Source organism: Mesocricetus auratus, unplaced genomic scaffold (assembly GCF_017639785.1).
Source record: "Mesocricetus auratus isolate SY011 unplaced genomic scaffold, BCM_Maur_2.0 Super-Scaffold_100013, whole genome shotgun sequence".
NCBI classification, from domain to species: domain Eukaryota; kingdom Metazoa; phylum Chordata; class Mammalia; order Rodentia; family Cricetidae; genus Mesocricetus; species Mesocricetus auratus.
In genome coordinates this window covers 19834086-19855989 of record NW_024429196.1, presented here as the reverse complement: position 1 = coordinate 19855989, position 21904 = coordinate 19834086, and the positions used below count along the sequence as shown (strand labels likewise).

At 39.0% G+C, this 21904-nt stretch overlaps 1 protein-coding gene across 1 annotated transcript in view; it reads right to left on the bottom strand.

Annotated features, from left to right (window-relative positions):
• Window positions 1-21904, bottom strand: part of Cubn (cubilin) — a 197437-nt gene that overhangs the window by 127356 nt on the left and 48177 nt on the right. The window contains exons 20-24 of the mRNA XM_040755469.1: window positions 20853-21042; window positions 18676-18836; window positions 17911-18092; window positions 17053-17209; window positions 14879-15066 (exon numbers count right to left, since the gene is read on the bottom strand). Coding sequence (XP_040611403.1) covers window positions 14879-15066; window positions 17053-17209; window positions 17911-18092; window positions 18676-18836; window positions 20853-21042 — 878 coding nt within the window. The remainder of the gene's footprint in view (window positions 1-14878; window positions 15067-17052; window positions 17210-17910; window positions 18093-18675; window positions 18837-20852; window positions 21043-21904) is intronic.

The window sequence follows — 21904 nt, the reverse complement described above, 5'->3', positions numbered from 1 at the left end:
TGATAGCAGCAAGCCGAGGAACATAGTGTGTGATTCCATATGAGGTCATTATATATTATAATACATTATAGAGCATTGGTTTTCTCCTTAGCTCAACAGGATTAAGAGCTGTGTCCTTTTACATGAGATAGAGGAATTTTTTTCCTTTTAATGGGATTTCTTCACTAAAGAAGATCACCTAAATGCCACAAGCCAGTGATCTTATAGTAACGCATTGTGCGTGGGACTGGACTGGACTGGGCAGGTGGCCAAGGAGGATGGGTTTGTGGAAACACTGATGAATGACAACTAAGTGTTCTTTATCATCTTGGAAGAAGGGAATGATACATTACAATAAACATCAAGTGGACATATTTGAAAATCCTTAAATAAAATGTCAGATAAATTAATGAACTTATTAGTGTACAACAATACTTCTACTAGACAGAGGGGGGAAAACCCACCCAATTCCCTCAGTCTTATGTCCTTTTAACATTTACATTTAATTAAATCAGATTTTTTTGCTTATATTCACACAGATGGCTAATGTCACCTCCACAATTCATTCCTGAGTAAACTCACCACACAAAAAGTAACAGTCATTTTTCAAAGTACACAAATGCCAGTCACCATGGAAACCAGTTGGTGTCTTGCTGCTCTTGATTCTGTTTTCAGTGCAGAATGTTAACCACAGGACATTCCAGCTGTGACTCATAGCCACGACCAGAAAACTTGCTGTTTTGGGCCTGGCAAAAACCATGAGTTCTTCTGCTTTCACCAAGTCCAGGATCTACTCCACAGAACCACTAAGAAGTTCTAAGTAGGAAACTAAAAGCTACGGGTGAGATTTCCTCACCTTGAATATGAGTTCTAACTTGTATCACTAAAAGACTCTTTCCTTAAAATACTTGAAAAGATTCTCACTTTGCCACTTTGGCCATCAAACACTTTTCAAATGTGAAACTGTATATCATAAGGCCTTCTGCGGTCCATCTTTTCAGTTTTTCCTTTAGGAGTACAATTCATGTATAATGTTTGTGGTTCAAGTGTCCCTCACCTCCACTCCAACAACAACAAAAATTTCTACACTTCTTGGGACACACAGAGAAGAGGGAATTTCTTGACCAGGCCACACTTCCCATCATGCCAGGCTACCTGGTTACTTCCTCTGTGTGGATGAAAACCAGGTGCAAACATGAAGATCATTAGCAAATTCAGACTCCAGTTACAATATGAAGTGATTCATGGGCCCCTCTCAATATTGAGGATCCCAAAAGCAGATGATAAAGTGTTGAAGTCATATATAGCATATCAACATCTGACAGAGATAGTCCAATTATTGTGATATTAGGGCTCCTTAAAATTTGATTATTTTTTTTACTATTGTGAGTTTGTGTATGATACATGTACATGAGTGCAGGAATGCAAGTGAAACGTCATGCATGCAGAAGTTAGAGAAAAGTGTCAGAAATCTATTCTCTCTTTCTATCATGTGGCTTCTGGGAATTGAAATCAGCTCATCAGGTATTCACAGCAAGTGCCTTTTATCTCCTGATCCGTCTCACCGACCCACTTAAGATTGTTTGCTTTTTAAATTTTGTTCCATTGCATGTGTATATGTGTGGGTGATGTTTGTATGGGGTCATGTGTGTTGATGCACTTCTGGAGGTCAGAGGACAAGGTTGAGGGATTAATCCTCTCCTTCCTCCATGGTTTCCAGGGATCAAACTCAAGTTGCCACCCTCTTAGAGGCAAGTGCCTTCACTCACTGAACCATCTCACTGGCCTGGAGATTAAAGCACCCCACTTTTAGGTATGGTGGCACACACCTTTAATCCCAGTACTTGCAAGGCAGAGGCAGGTGGATCTCCATGAGTTTGAGGCCAGCCTTGTCTACATAGTGGGTTCCAGGACAGCCAGGGCTGTGTAAAGAGATCCTATCTTTAAAAACCAACCAACCAACCAACCAACGAAAAAGTCCCCTGGCTTGGTGGGCACTTTCAGAATCACTGAAAATTGGGTTCTAAGTGAGCAGAGCCTCGTGCTACATGCTCTGACCACAGCATCCTGCCCCCCCCCTTCACTAACTCCAAGAACTCTCACGAACATGTTCTTCAAGACATTTGGTCTTCAAGGGTCTCCTCTTTGACTTGTTTTATGATGCCCTTTGGTAACTTTGAAAATTTGTGACTATAATGAATGAAAATAGTAATTAAATATCTGCCACATGTGAGTAGGTCAATAGACAGACATTTTCCTAAATCTTTAGAATAGGAATGTGACAACTAAAGCAGTCCTTTCTACTTCAGATTAACACAGAATTCATTCTTTATGTACTATTTTTCCTTTCCTTTTTACTTTTCCCCCCTGATCTTGAAGTCCAAATCCGGTTAGGCACACACTGTACCACTGAACCACAACCATAATCAAAAGTAATGTTTTCTTATTTTCTTGAAGTGTGTCTAGAAGTAAACCTCACTTTTATCTATTGGAGAAGATTAATTTTAAGACAGAGAAAGTAAAGGAAGCCTTTCTTGTATGATACCATGAAAATTGGAATAAGCTTGGGAAAATTTAATTCCATCCTATTATATATAAATCTTGAAACTTCCAAGGACAACTCCTTCAGATCTGAAGAGGGAGCTGACATAATTTATCTGCTGTGAAGAATTTTCAGATGCAGCAGAGACTCCCATTTCTCTATATAAAGGGAGACTCTAGTCAATGTAAGGAAGCTGATTAAACTCCTGAGGAGTTCTTACACAGGCTTTTGAAGTCAAGTTAAATGATGGAAGCAGTCAAGTCATTTCCTTGTCAGGACATCCATAGTCAACGTGGCCAGAGTCAGGAACAGTCTAGCTATAGGAATTTTGATTAGCACACAGTCTGGAAGAAATTACTTAACTTTTTTGAATCTAAACTTTCTTTATGAATGCGTAAGTTTGGTGTCACATGGTTCTTATAGCTTTGTGACAAATGACAAGGCCTGACATGTAGAGCACGTTTGAAATGTTCTTCAACTTTTGGTCAGATGTAAAGGGAACCAAATTAGGGTTTTTTCCGCCAAAGAAATCACCCAAAAGTAACTTTACAAAATGAAATATGAGTCTAGACAGCTGAGGCTGACTCATGTTTAGCACTTAGAATGGTCACTGGCTCAGAAGACAGGGAAGAAATGAATCAAGCCTGGAGATGGATTGCCCTTTCTTGCATTGTGTTACCGTGGCAACCTTGGTTTGAGTGGCCACTGCAGCCATCCCTGACACTCTGGGTGTAGATCGAGCTGCAAATCATCCTGTGTGTGGTGAAGGAGGTGTGTGTGTGTGCAGGAAGAAGTGTGGTCCATTGCGGCTGGGGGTGGCCTAATAAGAAAGAGGACATCAGAAGGGGCTGAGACTAGCATGATGAGGTGAGAAGGGATTAGGCATGCTGAAGCAAAAAGTGCTTTTCCTTATTTTAGTGACCTTTCTCCTATCTACCCTGCAGCTCCTGCTGGCCTTAGAACACGAGAAGGCTGGAGCTGCTGAATTCTTGAAACACCTGCACCCCCCACCCCCAAAGACCCTGTAGAATGCCTATGGCATCAACTGATTAATTTCCCAGTGCTGAAGATGATCCTAGGGAACTGTGCAGGCTGGGAAAGTACTCCTCCACCTCTGAGCTACATCTCACATCTGAAGTACAACATTAATCCTAATGGATGTTGTTAAGGTTTTTTTATTATTTATTTTTAAATTTAAATTTAAATTAGAAACAAGGTTGCTTCACAAGTCAGTTCCAGGTCCCTCTCCGTTGATGTTGTTAAGTTTTACACACATTTTCTTAGTAAGCATGAGACCTTTATAAGTTACTTTAAATTTGAAGGGTTTTGGTCAGATACAAAGTTGTCATCAGGAATAGGAAAAACCCAGGGTGAGTTGGGGATATATCATTGAGAAGCAGAAGGTAAATTAGGCAAATGTTGAAGAAGGCTGTTAGTGTAGGATACACTCAAGACCGCTCCACCATGGCTCTTTGGAGGCTCGGTGCCTCTCTTGACAAGCAGCTACTCACTCATAGTGCACTGGTGTCAGAGGCTCACACACATCTCCTCACTACAGGAAAAGTCATGCTGCCATGTGCTGTTAAGGTGGGACAGGAAATGTGAAATACTCATCTAAAGTCAATGATTACTCATAATGCCAGGCTTTGCATGCGAGCGAGAGACCAGCAGGACACCACATTCCGAGTTATTTTGTACCACTTTGAATTAGAGGTTTATCTGAAATCCAGATGGCTTAGTGGCCTGTCTGTGGGCCGGCTGTTCTCCATCTACTCTTACTGCATTTAGTTTTAAATCCTGCTTTCTATGAACCACTTACATCAGAAGCCAAACTTCTGGTTGATTTTGGTTCTTTTGCTGGGTTTTTTGCTTGCTTTGCTTTATTCTTTTGATCAGTGTATAACCATGGATTTAGGCTAATGTTTAACTATATAGATGTTTATCTCAGAATTGTTTTGAAAAGTGAAAATTGAAAGGATACTAAATGTCTCACAGCAGGCTGCACTGTGGTAATGGAATGAGAATATGGAAAATAACAAACATAATAGATATGTCCCACAGAAAAGTGTCATAATAAGGTAGAATGCATGAGATAATCTATGAATATTAAAACAAGATAAACATAAAAGAGAACAGGAAATAAATACTGTTAAATATTATTAGTAGTGGCACGACTTGATTTTTTGTTTTCTCTAGGCTTTTCTATGTTTTCTCAATCTCCTGCAATGACTGTGTGTTCTTTTTGATTAGATAAATTTATTTTTAATGCTTCATTTTGGGGAACTATTGACATCATAATATAAGTACTTCTTGGTAATGTTTTCCCTATGCTAGAATTTCACACTCCTCTCAGTTGTCAGACACCCAGCTGGCCCACTAAAAATGTTCTGCTATTTCCATATCTTGTTTCTGCACTCAGGATCAAACATCAGCATTGTTGTCCTAAAAAGTAGTTATGGAAAGCAATCTGCTCCAGCATAATCTTGAAACCATTTTTGTCCTGATTATTTCCTTTTTCGTGGTAACAACCTTTTTATTATTATTATAATTCTTCATGAAAAATTAGTAGTTCAGGGGCTAAATATCTTCTATAAATATTGTTTTTATAGCAACTGTTGAAGCAGTGTGTGCTTAATTCCTTCCCCAGGGAGAAGGGAAAAGCTTTGAAAGCCAAGAATACTCTCCTGTGAATATATAAATGGTTAATTCCATAAGCTGCAGCCTTCCTCCTGCCAAGTGTCTTGCCATAGTGAAACACTAAACTCTCTAAAAATATATTATTGTGTCTTCTAAAAGTCTCTGCATCTGCTGCAGATGGACTCTGGGACAGAGAAAAGTCTAGTTGATAGAAAAACATGAAATCATAGAGCCTTGAGCCTTAGAGGCCTAAAGTGCTTGCACCTGCCTCTTCCCCAAGTTGCCACAGCAGAAAGAGGAAGGCTGTTAAATAAGAACTGAAATTAAAATGTCACTACATGTTCTAAACATGAGAAAAGAAAGCGGAGGGGGGTCCTGCAAGATAGGTTAAAATGGTTATGAAAATGCAGTGATTACATGTCAGCTAAAAAGCTAATGTATATTGCATATATGTGCTATAACACCTATAATGCTGTAATTGAAAACCTTCCTCACTTTAAAAAGTATACAGAAATCCACAACTGGGATTCATAATATTTGAAATTCAGCCTTGCAACCATCACCTTCCCACTCATACGCAGTGTGCCTACAAATAGGGTCCTACCAGTGCAGCGTGTCTGTAAACACGGTCCTACCAGTGCAGCGTGTCTGTAAACACGGTCCTACCAGTGCAGCGTGCTTGCAAACGTGGTCCTACCAGTGCAGTGTGCCTGCGAGCCTGGGAGCAGATGTTTCTGTGTTTTTCTGCCTTTGGCCTGAGTGTGGAAAAAAAGATGTGGGGACATACCAAGAGGGAACTGCTGTGGGAAATAATCTCAAGCTGTGAGCACACAAAAAGATTTTTAAGTGGCTCATAGGTAGTTCAGAAAATTGATAGGCTTGGTTCTTAGTCATCTGTATCCCTTGCTTCAAATCTGAGAGGATATGGAGAGCAGAAACCATAGCTCTTTTAACCCAAGGGCAGGCTGTCTTTTGAGGACTTGTGCCTCTTCATCAAGTATAGCACATTAGTCACTTGAAAATTCCTCATCATGAGGATGGTCAGAAAGAGCAGCTTTTCCCCATCCCCCAAAGACAAGATTTTATGTAGCAGTCTGGCCTTAAACTGATCCTCCTGCCTCAGCCCCTGGAGTGCTTAGATTATAGGTATATGCCATCAGACACCATTCCCCACCCCCAAAACAATTTGGATCACATTAAAATAAAGATATCTTAAATTTTTAAAGTTTTTTTAAAAATCACATTTTACCCTGATAATTTGGAGTCATCATTTTGTGTCTTGGATTGCTTTATGACAAAGCCCTGTCGCTCCACTTAAAAGCTCTGAGTTTAGATTATCCTAGCAGAGTGCTGGTGTCTCACAGCAGCTGTCAAGAAGGAACCTGAACGACTGGCATACAGCTGCTGCTTACACTCGATTGTGAGTGGCAGGTGGCCTACTTGCTTCTCTGGGCCATAAGCAGAATGCTGAAGTCCTAGAAGCGGACTTCCTCTGAAGGACAGTTCTAGGAAGTGTGACTCATCTGCTCAGGAAGTGTGCAAGGAGGAGCCCTGCAGATCAAAGAGAGGCAGTCCCATTGCTGCTCAGGCAGAGTCTCCCTTGCTTCTCTGCTTTGCTCCAACCAGGAAGTGAGATTGCAATTACCAGGCTGCTTAGATTCACACAGAGGAGCCCTGGTCTCCACACATCGGGACATCACTGTGTCCAGATCTGTTAATCATAGTTAGAAACACTGTCTTATAGACTATAGCCTGTGGGGTGGGTATGTAAGTATGGATGTGGAGGGTGTGATATGGTAGCATCTGTTTCATCCATTATGACACACACACACACACACACACACACACACACACACACACACACAAACTAATGATAAACGGCTGTATCTCCACAGTCTAGGTGTCTAAAATATATCCTGCCATCTGAATGGTGCATAGTAGGGTAGTCACAGCTTGAAGAAGTAACAGAACCAAGGAAAAGCAAAATAACCAGCTCTACTGAATTGTGTTTGACTCAGCATTTCCCTAATTCACTATAACACAAAGCTCCTGTTAATCGTCTACCAACTTCTGTAGCATATAGCTATGTGGGTACCCTGAATTGACTTCCCTGCTGTCTGTGTTCATGCATCACTATGTGGAAAACTAAGAGTACCTGTTTTGACTCTGATATAATTGAAAAAAATAAACACTGCTGCATGAAGCATCAGCAAGTCTACATGAGTTCTCCACAAATGCAGCTAGCACTGCATTGGGTAATTATGATACCATGTGATTCACAGTTGTGGAATGGGAAACATTACTTAGGACTTAGATATAGGGAATGTGGCATCAAACTGGAGCACTCAGGGACATTGGTGATGAGTCCTTCAATCCATTCTTTATTTCAAATGCATTGTTTTGCAATAGAAAGTTTCTGTGGTATAGTGGTTATTTTGCAATTGAAAAGAGGACATGAGAGTGAAATATATAATGATATAAACATCTGGTGAGCAGGATGACAGCAGTAAGGATTTGGCAAGAGATGCAAGAGATTTTACACACCGGAGAGAAATGCAAGAGAATCGCATTTGACAGTAGGCACTGGCATAAGCTGAAAAGGGAAAGGGACAGAACGGATGGGATAGAAGACTGTGCTGGCTGGTTGTACATCAGCTTGACACAAGCTACCATCATCTGAAAGGAAGAAACCTCAATTGTGAAAAGATCTCCATAAGATCTGGTTGTAAGACATTTTCTTAATTAGTGACTGATGGGGGAAAGCCCAGACCATTGTGGGTGGGTCCATCTTTGGGTTGGTGGTCCTAGATTCTATAAGAAATCAGACTGAGCAAGCCTGAGGGAGCAAGCCAATAATCAGTACCCTTCATGGCCTCTGCATCAGCTCCTGCCTCCAGGATCCTACCCTGTTTGAATTCCTCCATGACTTCTTTCAGTGGTGAAGAGTAGTGCTATGGTAACCCTCTTTCATTCCCAAGTTGTTTTGGTCATGGTCTTTCATCATAGAGATCGAAACTCTAAGACAAAGACTACAGTGACAAAGATGCCAAATAGGAAAAGTATAGGCATCAAAATTCAGAGTTTGAATACAAGCATTGTACCATCAAGCTGACATTGTTTATGTAATGTGATAGCTGTAATAACATCATTATAAGGCCTTCTGTGAACACAAACACCCTTGTAGCTATGGGAAAGTGAGATTCACTTTAAAGAAAAATATTTAATTGTACACAAAGGTAGAAATACTAAGATGCCTATCAGAACACTTGTAACTTCCCAGCAGAGCTTTGAAATGAAGATATTGCTATCAGTCATGACAGAGTGGGCTACAGTGATCTCTAGCACTGGCCAAAGGCTAGAGGGGTCTTGTATGCTGGAATACTTCTGGGTTCTGGTGAAATCTGAGGTAGGGTCTTGGAAAATGCTTTTCTGTTGAATAAGATCACTAGTTGATTTTGGAATGCAGCTAGATTTATGGCCAGTTTAAATGTAACTTTTAAAATCAATAGAGACAACAATTTCTTTAAAGTTCTGTCTTACTATCTATCTATCTATGTATCTATCTATGTGTCCATGTATGTATGTATGTATTATGCATGCATGCATCTATCTATCTATCTACCTATCTGTGTGTTTGTGCACATGTGTGAGAACTCTGTGCATACATGAAGTGGTCGTGAGTATCAGGTGTCCTTTCTCACCGAACCTGAGGTTCATGTTTTTTCTCAGCTAGGCAGAAAGGCAGCAAACCCTGGTGATCTGCCGCAGGAGTCTTCCACCTTTTCTTAGGTGTGGTGTGGGATCTGAACTCGGGCTCTCATATTTGTGCTCTTGACCACTAAGTCACCTCTCCACTTCCTAGACTGCAGCCTCTACAAAGGGAACATGATACCACCATACTGGTGCACCCAAATGATCTGCAGAAATGGCAACTGGAAGACCAGTCAGCCATGTGGGTACTTGTTAGATATCTTGGTTTGACAAAACAATAGGACTTGTTGAATTATTTGCATGCCTATTTCTCAGAAAGTGAAGACAAGTGCTATTCTGGATGTACTACTGCTGTAAAAGGAAGAGTTGTTGTGGGAGCAACAAAACACTGGAACCAAGTGACAAATTGTCCATAAGGAATGAGAATAGCTGAATACATCAGTTGTGAACCTAAGATTTGGGTGACTCTGATTTTAAAGTGAGATAGAAGGCCATCTATCTCAAGATAAGTCAAGAGAAAAAGTATTGTTTTAAAGGGGAGGACTAGAAAGAGAAAAGAAAATTCCAAGTAAGTGACATATTATTAAAGATTAAGTTATACCCATGAGTCAGAAATGATGTGAGAGTGGGAGGTTAACAAAAGGGGAAGACACTGAAGAAATTTGACCAACCTGTGAAGTTTTCTGACTATGCTTATGAGCTCATGTACAAATCAGCTAAACACTGTGGTCTATTGTAACTAGGAAAAGGGTCCTAGTTTTTAAAGTTATGGTTAGAGTAAGTAAAAGGATGACTGAGTCGACTAAGTGATGCCTTCGGATAAGGAGGAACTTGACACAGTGGAGGGAGATGAGAGTTAGTTTGATTCTGAATTGGAGGAAGAGACAGAATTTCAGTTCAGGAGGTAGGTGAGTTACACGAAACAAATCTCTCCACGAGTCTCTCCAGGAATAAATGAACTCTATTCTGACTCTATTCTGTAGTACTTACTCATTACAGAAAGAATTTGTCATCATGGTGAATTCTTGGTTGTTGTCAAATATCTTAGAGTGACAGCAGAATCATGACCCTGCTCAGAATGTTTGCCATTGCTTACAGATATCACATGTGAGGAGGGCTGCTCACACCACCTCAAGAGTTGCCCATGAGTATGCAAGCTGGACCCACACCTTTGTTGCTAAGTGTTAAATGCTGAGCCACTGATGGGAAGTGCTTGAGGTTAGTACACTGCACAGTCATGACTTCAGTGTTCCTGTTGAAGCTGCAAGGAAAAGGATGTAGAAACTGCAGTTTTAGATGGGAACAGCCATGGAGCCCAACAGAGCTTCACAAAAGGAAAGGAAAGACGATGGAGAGTTCACTTTCAGGCTTTCCTGGACTCTTGGGCTCTCTTCTGTGGGTTATGCCCCTCACATCTGCGATCCCACAGCAAACATTACTAATCCTTTCGCTTGCCTTACTGTGAGATGCATCTGTCGTGACTATGATGCCGAAAGCAAATGCTAGAAGAACTGCCCAAGTTCTATAGGAAATGTCCTTCAGTTTGCAAAACATAGGACAGTTTTGTTCTGACATCTCACAAATGAGTAAGATTGACAGGGACTTCAGCTGATACCCTGAATTAGACACTGAAGTAATTTTAGCATATACAAATAAATTATGATTATCAAAATAAAAGACCATTTCTGTGAAAGACATGGGAAAACAGCATCCATCCCTCTTGGTAACAGTGTCAGAACAGTAGATGTGAGTAGATCATGGGCATTTATTTTCTCATGATTTCTGTGAAGGTAACGGAAAGTTAGGAAAGAGTATATATGATTTGTGAAGAAGTGTTGCAGTCAACGGCACTGGCCCAAGGCACAGTGCCTGGTGTTCAGCACACCTGCCTCTTATTACTTAGTTACTATGGGAAACTCACACCTATATAACTCTTCTTATTTGTAAAATGAGAACATTTCCTGTGTTATCCAGCTATAATACATGCTTAGTAAATAGTAGCTATTATAATAATCTGGGTTTTATTTAAATAGTGATAGCCCCCAAATTTTCAACAATATATCCATTTAAACTAAAACCAGTGTATGAGAGTATTTGAAACAGGTGCCACCCTGTGTGACATTTTTATCAATTATTTTTAATTGAAAATAATTTCTTTTCATACAATATATTCTGATTATTTCCCTTCCCTCATTTCCTCCTATACCCTTCCCACCTCCTCATTCTTCCAACTCTTTGTCAATTATTTTTGAAACAGTTGTAAAGCCCATAAGTAATAGATAATAAATAATGTTCTAAAGAGTAGTGAATGTGGATTTAGGGGGATCATAAAGTGAAGAAATGCCCAGATATTTAAACATAACTTACTAGGAGTAATGCCCTTTTGGACTTTTTTAAACTATATGAGCCTAGGTAAATGAAACTTAAAAGCCATGAAGCTTATCAGCTATAGCAATCGACCTAACAAGCAGCTGGGTGATTACAGATCTTGATATAACTTGGGTGGTAATAAACCTCATGTAACTTCTGCCTATAGTACCAGGAACATTTTAACCAGATAATGTCCTCTCAGAGAAGGCAGCTCTGTCCCGGTTAGTGGGGGGTCCTAGCCAGTTCTGGGGCCACATTTAGGACGCTCTGGCATGCAAAAGAACAAGTAGAGAGGGACTCCCATGAAAGCTTGCCACATGAGGACCAGTTAGAGAAATGTAGGAGAGAGTTAGAGAAAAGAGGCCTTGTCTCCTATGCTGGTTTGAGGCAAAGAACCCAGTCACTCACTTTCTGCACAGCATGTCTCCTCATGGCCATCTACCCCCTGCTAATTCACAACACAACCCTGTTCAATCACACTAATCCTCCAAGGAACTGTCACAGCCCTTACCTGCCTGGACCACTCTGATCACAATCTATTACACCTCCCATAATCCTCTTTGTTTCACTGAACCAACCCCCTTCCTCCATCCTCTTCTCAACATTGACTCCCTTACCCCCATTGACCTAATACCCTTCACACCTGCCAGGGGCATTTACTCATTAGTGTGCTGATTTCTCCCAAATCTACAGCTTCTCCCTGTATCCTCAGTCACCTATTAGGAATGTCTTCTAAATGGAGACCCAGGACAAAAATGAGACCATGTTATGAAACACAGACTGAATCCTTGAGACTGACTTCATATAGCTGCATGGGCAATGTCCAACTTCCCTAAAAAAACACCCTGTACTCCCACTGAGATCTCATTTCTAAGCCATGTGTTTTGTTTTGGCCAGAGGATAAAATAATAAAAGGTAGGTTCCTTTCCCAGTGAGGTTTGGGCTGGATCTAATCCAGTCTTTTTATAGTTTCAGTTTTATTACTTCAAAATAATTGATTTCTGGGCCCAGTAATTGTCACTCATTGGGGGAATTGGCTAAGTCACTTGAAGGGGAAAAAAACTTTTAACTAGAAGTTATTAAAATAATGCAAGCTAGAATTTTCTGCTTGTGGCTTTTTTTCTCCTTAAATGGTTGGGTTCTTAAATTTTCCGCCACAGATCAGCCTCTGCAGCTATGACTCTGGTCTTGCCCCTTGGCTTATAGCAATGGAAAAGATTCTCTTCCCTCTGGCAATAGTGTCATTCTTTGGAAGGCTTTTCTGAACTTTTGTTTCTCATTCTGTCTTTCTGCACTTTCACCATCAATGTTGCACAAGAGAAATGACGGGCCTGGAACGTGACAGGCCCACCATCACAAGGGGCTTCTAATGAGTTGTTTTGTAGCTGTTGGAACAAGTATTCTTATTCTAGTTTTCAAGCACCTCTAAAAATGACCTGATGAGATTTTTTTGTTACCATTGTATCCGCAGGCTTGTCCAAAGAAGTGGGCATAGTTCCTGGGAATGTTCATTTCATTTCCTCCCTACTCTTCCTCCCAAATAAAGGTCTGTCCATTCCCTTCCTCTTCTCTTTAGCTCTCTGCACTGTACCATCTCAGATTACAGCCATGGTGCCCACTTAGCATGGTGTCTGTTACACACCCAACATTCGACTTCCATTGCATTGGGCACCAACCATGGTGCCCAAAGCTGTAGGACTGGACTGAATGTGTAGGAATTTACAAAATGATTAGTGTGGAATTCAGCTCTTTCTCATTAATTACTATCATCGAACTACAGCTGAAATATGGCTGTGACAATTTAATCTCAGTTTCATAAATCTGTACAAAGTCTCATTGTAAGGTAAGGACTTAGTCAAAGTTGAAGAACTTGAAGAAATTACAAGTTCAGGATAGGATGAGAGTTCTAACTGGTAAAACTTGCGATTTAAATCGTGAATAAAATCTAATATGTGGAGAAACGAATACTTCAGTTATGTAATAGAAACAAGGTAGCTCCTGAGCTCCTGGAGGCATCTAACTTGAGGGGAAGTTAAGTGGACCTTAAAACTGTTAACAAGCTAGTCATGATTTGTACCTACAATCCCCACATTTCAATAGTGGAGACAGAGAAATAGGCTCTCAAGACCGACCTTGGCTAACCTGACCTACAGTAGGAGACCTTGTTCTGAAACCTAAAGCCAAACAACAACAAATGCCATTAGAACTTCATGCCTGTAAATTTGCTGTGTAATGCATCATTTTTCCTTAAGGAAGTTAGTATATATATAGCTTTATGATGTGTGAATACTATTTCTACACACTTTTTTCTCTACATATGAAAAGTGTTTTATGTTTGCTTGATTGTTCTCTTTTTTACTGTGACAGAATCTTATTATTATGTTTCAGGATGGCCTCAGGTTGACAATCCTCCTTCCCCAGCCTCCCAAGTGCTTAGATTACAGATATGAATCACCACACCTGGGTAAACTTTTGTTTGATTTTGTTGTTTTTGTTAATCCTAAGAACTTTCCCCAAAACAAAGGAATCTCCTTATGTTCTTGACTCCAAGCAAAAGTCTCTCAAAAGAATATTCTTACTTCTTTGTTTTTAAAGCTAATGAAGTACTTGGAAAAGGCATGGTGATCTCAAACAACAGTATAATCACATTAGTAAAAGAGAGTTAGGTAAGTTTGCAAGGTTTGTTCACCTGGGAATATGGCCTCAACTTGCAAGTGCTGGCTAGGTAAATCTTTGCAGGGGAGACTTCTAAACATTACAAATCATGTATATTTGCAACAAGTATTGAACCTGGGACTTTGCACATTCCAGGCAAGCACTCTGCCACTAGCTACATCCTTGCTCTAGTAACCTTTAAAAACTACACTAAGTCATAGTCATATAGTTGGTGGAAATCTTGGGAAAAATGGCCCATATAGTCAGAGTGGGTCCCCTTCACTTCAGAAAAGATTTCCAGTGAAAGCAACAGATGTGGACACAGCAGTGTGTCATATGCTAACAGCAAAGAAGTAAGTGAAAGTAATGTGTCAGCTGACTCAACAAGTGATGTTATTAACCGTAGAAAATAGATGTCGAATATATGCCAATAGTTTAAATGAAATGGTCGCATGACACATGAGAGTATAAACCAGGATCTAAGTTAATATTCACACGTGTGGATATTAATACTAAAATAAACAGAATAATTTTTAAAGGTTCCATATACAAGCCATAACAACTTTCTTAAATGAAATTTCCCATGATAAAAATAGCAGATTACCTCATATTCTACATTGCCTCATAGTCTACATATAATACTAAAGCAACTTTTACTGCATAAGATTGCACAAAGAAATTTGAATTAATATTACAGAAGGTTATTTTCATAATGAATAAAATGTCTATTTTGCAAATGGAATATTGACTTGAGTGAACTTAAAAATAAAAATAATACTTAGTACCAGGAAAATCAGATACTAAACATGGTCAAGCATCTTCTCTTATGTATAGAGATCAAACAAGGTAATAATTTTAGATTAAGGTTAACATGGTGCAAAGGGAGACATGAAACACACGCATTCATATAACGCTGGTAGCATTGGTTTTTTTTTTTTGCTTGATATGAAGATAGAATTATTTATTGAGCTTCAGAACACTTACCTCTAAATAATCCAGGGAGCAGTTTACATGCTCTTCTACATCAAATTCCAGAAATGTGTAGTTCACAGTGTTGCCTGTTGTTGCTTGGATGGTCCAGTTACAACGCTGATTAAGGTCATAGGGATTTGGATGATTTATGCTCTCCAAGATGCCATAGGTTTTATTCACTATTACTACATTGTCACATGCTGAGGAAGGAAAAAACAGCCATAAGTCTTAAGAACAACTTCCACATATGTCATAATGTCTCTGAGATGCATATGAGATTCCTGTTTAAGAAGACATCAAGATTTTCCCCACTAGATTAAAAAATATATATGTATACATGGCATGCCATTATTAAGCTGAAGGAGTCTCCATTTAGAAAAATGTGAAATAATATTTAGGTGAACTGAAGCATTAAACTGTCATGAAAATGGAACAGCTATATTAAAATAGACATTAGTTCTTATACATTGTTTGACAAATAACTTGGCTCTACTCTGATCTCTCTGCTTCAGTTAGAAACATGTAGTGAGTCTTTAACATTTGGAATAAAAGATCATTCTGATCTTTGAACTCAGCAGTTAGCAATACATGGCCTTTGTGAATGGTACAAAAGTAACAGTTAGGACATACAGCTGTCTTTCTGAGTCTCAACAAAGTTACTCATCTTGAAATTCCGAGTGCACAGAAGGAGCACAAATAGGAAAGAAGAAATAAAATTATGAACAATTTTCATTAAAACCACACAAGTAGCTCTAAGCTATGCTTAACCCTGGGATTAAGCACCAAATCCAACCAATCAAAATGACCTGAACAAAGTAAACGTTTCTCATTGTTTATATTTTTAAAAATTACTTTCTTTCTCTTTATTCGTGATGTTCCATAAAAGAAAATGATAAAATAAGCATTTCTTTGAGAGTGCTGCCTCTGCAATGTAGTTCTTAGATTATTTTCTACTCCACACTGAATGTGGTGGCCCCGCTTAAAGATTCTGGGATGACCCTTCAGTTTCTTCCATTTCTGTTGCAGACATGATACCCAGGTGAATTCTCCTGAAAGTCTTTAGGCTACTTTTTTGTTAACAGAGGATTTCTCAATGATATTTTTTTTGCTTTAGATATGTTTGGGAGAGTATGGCCATAGGCAACAGGAATCACAGGCTCGGAGGTCAGGGCAAAGCAACAGTCTGTGTTCCAACACCACACAGGTTACTCTCACTTCTCACAAATCACACTGCCCAGAAACTCTCCAATTTCAAATGGCAAGTGTTTAGTGGTTTTGTTTTGGTTTTGGTTGTTTTTGGTGGGTGACAAGATCTCATGTAGCACAGGCTAGCATTGAACTAGCTACATACTTAAGGATGACCTTGAACTTATGATCCTCCTGCCTCAGCTCCTCAAATACTGGGATCCTACACACCTGCTATTACACTTAGTTTTATGTTGGAGATGGAATTTAGACCTTCATGCCAAAAGAGTACTCTACCAACTGATCCACATCCCCAGCCTCTGCTTCTATCTGTAAGGATTGATACTCTGTGTATAAAAATTGTTAGAAGGAGAAAAAAAAACAAAACAAAAAAGAGAGGCTTTAATAACCTGATAATAACCAAGAGAAAGAGAGGCAAAGCAATAACAAAATTAAAGCGACTAACACATGCTAAATCAAACAGGTACACCTCATGGAGCATAAAGAAGCTGTTTGTATATAAAATGATGATTAATTTCTGAAGAACAAATCTATACATAGAAACGCAGATGCCTAGTGGAGTAAGTGGGTAAGAAAGGGAATGGAAAGATATGGTCCACAATAAAGACCATACCTTTCCAACGCATGCTTCTCTATTTAGTAAAACTAAGACAGAGGAGAGAACCTAGGCTGTGAGGTTACTTTGTTCACTGGACCAATGTCTCATTAAAGGATTGTAAAATGTGGTATGAGTGAGAACCAGGAGTCAATAGAGTGTTGCATGACCCCAAGCTGAACTACAGCTGTCTACATAGCAAAAACTATCCTGAGTTTCCTGGTCTACCAGACACTTCAGTGATATAAAATTGGGTTTAATGTGTATGCATTTTTCCTTCTAATGACTCCAAAGTTTTCACATAAGAACCCGAGACTAATTTCAAAGGCTCAAACCACTAGTTAATGTTAGCTGGGGATTCTGTGCTGCTGGAATTTGTACTTACTCTGCGAGTATTTTACTTCAAAGCCACGTCCTTGCTGCCCTTCATCTGTCCTCAGCTTCAGCAATATGCTGTCCCTGTTGGAACGGATGGGAGCTGGTGTGGTGTCTCCACAGAGTTTACTTATCAGATGGGAACTGGTACTTGGGCCATCGTAAACCTTTAATAAGACATTTTGCACATTAGATGGTCAAAGCTATGAACATAAAGGACTTTTAGGTAAAGAAATGGGGACAAAATGTATGTATTCTTTAACAAAGGAATAGTCCTAAATTATATCAGTGTGTCTCTAAACTTGGGCAATAACTGAAATGTATGACAATAAGTAAGTGAACTGAGATTGAAATCTGAACACACAAAATGGAAGTCCAGTACAAACTTTGAGACCATAAGTGATATGTCTTATTTTTTTATTCTAAAATGTATAATTTGTGAAACTTCAGCCCACTTTATTTACAGGATTCTACAGGAGCAAGGTGAATTACAGGAACTATAGAACGATATAGCTACATGAGTTTACTGTCTATTGTAATTGACCTCAATGAATTTTCAACATATATATAAAGTCCTATAGATATAGTCAGGACAAAGTCCATAAGTACTCAGGATATTTTTACCAAATCTTTCTGGTTAATAGTAAAATATCTTAAATAATTAATGTATCAAGTCACTCAGTACATTCTATGTAGAAGATTGTCATTTTTTCCTCACATTTCCTTAAGGTTTTAATTTGTGTAAATAGTTTATTTGAATGCTCCTCTTAAATCTTGCTGCTTTTTGAATCTTAAAATATTTTTAAATGCATCTTGTGCACTGAGTAAGAGGGGAGCATCAAATGGCACAGAGACTCATTATACATACGGCCAAGTAATCCAGAGTGCAGTTGGGGTGATGCTCCAGATGAAAGTCTTGGAATTCCAGCAGGAAAGGGCTGCCGTGGCTGGCTTCCAGCAGCCAGTAGCACTCAGAGCTGTGGTAGTAGGGCATCGGGTAGTTGGGAGATGTGAACAGCCCTGTGGAGGTGGTGAGATTGCCTCCACAGCCTGCAAGGGGGAAAAGTGAATGAAATATGGTCTTTTCTTCTTGCGAGATTAGCCTTGGCTAAGTCATCCTGAAGCAACTTGTCTCCTCTTTTTATGCCGACCTCTCCAGTGCTGGGGATGGAGCTCGGAGCCTCACACACAGTAAGCATGAGCTCTACCATCACCGAGTCTCACACCTCAAGCTTTTGGCTTTCAGAGACAAGAACACATTTTGTAGTCCAGTCTGGTCTCAAACTTGGGATCCTCCTGCCTCCCTCGCTGGGGTAGGGATTAGAAGAGTTCACCACCATGCCCAACCTGTGTTTCTCTTTAAAGCATCTCAGAGCATATCATGTAAAGCTCTGCTTTACATTGACAGGCTTTCATTTTTTTACTCAAGACAAGTAACTTGATAAAATTTCCTGGGGAACAATAACTTTCCTCTTCCTTCAAAATATATGCTGTAGTTAATCCAAAGACATTTGTGATGTTGGAATTTATTATAAAGAATGAGGAAAGTTACTTGATGAGTGGTGATGGCATGACAGCGAAGAAACCAATCAGTTTGGTTTCTCCAATAAAAAGCCTGATCTTTGCTACATACCCGTTGACGATCCAACCCAGGAAGCTGAGAAACCCAAGTCTGTGATTGAGCTGTCAGTCTGAAACTTTATCCATAGCTTGTTACTGTGAGAGATGATTAGAGGAGGCAAAACTGAGCCACAGTAACTTCCAAGGAGCGGTGAAGTTTCATAGCCTCCATCTCTGTAACAGGTACAGAAATGAAAAGGGATTAAGTTCCAGTTTGCAACACACAATAAGCATTCAACATACTCAAAGTATGGGGATGCAGATGAACTGCCAATCTCCTCAGCACCTAAACGGTGCTTTAAATAACACAAGGTCAAGTTCTTAGGTCTTATTCTTTACTGACTAGACTTTGAATGACTTCGTAAAGAGTGTCTGTTTCTGATGGCTTGTATGGCATCTTTACACCAGTTTCAGAGACGATGTGTTTGAGATTCACTTTCTCAAAGCCTCTGGCAAATAGACCAGAGAAGGTAGAATATGGAACCAGTTATCCATAGTATAAACCAATATTTTTAATTTTAAAGAAATATTACATAGTTCGTACTGATTTAGAAATCTTCAAGATGTAATATAACATATTGGTAATATTTGGGACAATTGTGGAAATAATTATTTTCCTAAGAAGTTTGGAGGATTTCAAATCTACAGGTATTTTTTTTAAAAAGATGATCCATTGAATGTTAATGCCAAGTGCTTAATTGTTATAAATTAAGAAAATTTAGCTGAGCATGAAAGCTCACACCTATAATCATAGCACTCAGTATGCTGAGTTGGGAGGATTTCTGTGAGTTTGAGGGCAACCTGGACTATCTAGTGAATTCTGAACCACCTCAGGCTATAGAGTGAGACTCTTAAACTCCCCCTCCCATCAAATAAAATTATGTCAGTTTAGCATGATATGGTTCAACTATAATTTGTTAATTTAGTATCCTTATAGCAAAGAATAAAATTTATTATAATATATTGAAAGATTCCAAATTTGAAGTGGTAACTAAAATACTTGATACAGTGGCTTACCAAAATAATCAGCCTAGTATTACTTGATGTAATCATATACGAGTATATATAGGTAGATATATACTTATATACCATTGCCAGTGATATAATTTTTAAATACATTTATTCCAAGTACAAGTAGTAAAAGAAAATTTCAAGCACTGAAATTTACAGTTCTTGATTTATTATTTAAGAACAAGGTAAGGTTGCTATTATACCAGTAATTCTAGTGATATAATTAGGTTAAATAAACAGCAAAGACCCAAATCCTTATATTGGTTTTACATAAAGAATGAAGGTGCTTGACTATGATGGTAGGTGTTGATTATCAACTTGACACAACCCAGAATCGTCTGGGATAGGAATCTTAATAAGACTACTGGGTTGGTCTGTGGCCATGTCTGTGGGAGTGCAGCCCACTGTAGGTGACATCATTCTCTAAGCAGCAGTTCCTGAACTATATGACACAGAGAAATAGAGCAGGGCACAATAATGAAGTAATCTAGTAAGAAATATGCATGCATTCATTTCTTTTTGCTCTTGACTGTGGTATATGACTAGCTGAATTCCTAGCACCTTGCTCACCTGCTATGACAGACTAGAACCTGAAATTGTATACTTTGATAAAGCCTTCCTCACCTAAGTTCCTTTTAGTCAATATTTTATCACAGCAATGGAAACGAAAGTAGATTTTAACAATAGCAAGTATCACATTTTATGGAGTAATAGTATATCTGTTTCATTCCTAAATAAAATCTGATGTTTATTGCTAAATATTCCTGATGTTAGAATTTGAGATAACTATCAGGGGTCAAGAAGATGGTTCAGTGGTTAAGATTATTTACTGCTCTTACAGGGGACCAGAATTCAATTCCCAGTATTCACAACAGATAACTCACAACCACTTGCAACTCCAGAGGACTCAACACCCACTTCTGGCCTCCACAGGCATCATACTTCCATGAACACAACCACACTCACACACATGCATGTAAACATAATTTAAATCAAGAAAATAAAATCTCAAATAATCATCAAATCTTTACAATTTCTTCTTCTATATCACGCTTAAAAGGACAAATTTCATGTTATAATAAAGGATGTATAAGATAACTTTACAAAATTTTCCATGTGTCCTTTAATCTTTTCTGGGATTGATGAAAATAAAGGTTATAATGAAATTAAAGCCCACACCTGATCTCCACAAAATCGATACAATTTTTCCCCAATTTGTTCTCCAAGGCGAAGTTTGTAAAATTCAATGCAATCTGTCGGTTGAATCCCACTGTGATCCTGTAGACGCAATTCAGGTTATTGGTGTAACGTTCAGGGAAGTTCGGGGAGGTGAGTGTCCCAGAATTATCTGTATAGTCATATAAGCACACTGTGAAAAGAAACAGAGAAAATGGAAAACATTATACATAGTATGTCTCAGGTGCAGACATACTACGGAAACAAGCAAGCCACTCATCTCCTTATCTCAGATCCCTCATTTCCGTGATGGCGATGGCTACTAACTTTGGGAATTGTTTTAAGAGAATGAGATGATGCAGCTAAAGTGTCCGCCTTGCCATAAACGTGTGGTAATAATCATCATTATATTTCAAAATAAAATGGGCCTAAGAAAAATGTAATTTTGAAGAGTATGTTTAATTATTACCATGAAATAATTAGCAGCCTACCTGGAAGGCTGCATCCTAATTTAAACAGCAAATGCTCCAGTGCGTTTGAATTTTGCCTGTTCAGTCTTTTCAGACTCTGTTCAATAAGCAACCCATCACTCCCTTATGCCCATACAATCTGAGATGCTTTACAAAGAAAGTCTAGTTTAACCGTGCTGTAGGAGAGAATGAGCTATTATATTTTATTGCAAATGAAATAAATGCTGAGGCTGTGAAGTTACATTTCCCCAATTGTGCCATGTATCATCAGGCAGGGGGTGCATTATTAGTATTGGGAACACAAGGACACATGTAAAATGTTATAGGTTCTACTATCTATGTGGACCCCTAAAGTAATAAATATTTATCAAACATTTGAGCTTACTGGAAAAATCAAGGCTTTACTTAATTGAGAGGACTCACAGTGACAGTTTATCCAAAAAGGAGGCAAGAAAGGAGTGAGTGAATGAAGGTGAAAGGGTGAGGATGAGAGAGAATGCTACAGGGATGGAAAAAGGCTTATCCTAAATGCCCCATACCCAGTGATAAAATTCATCACACTAATGAACTGGACATTGAATTTAG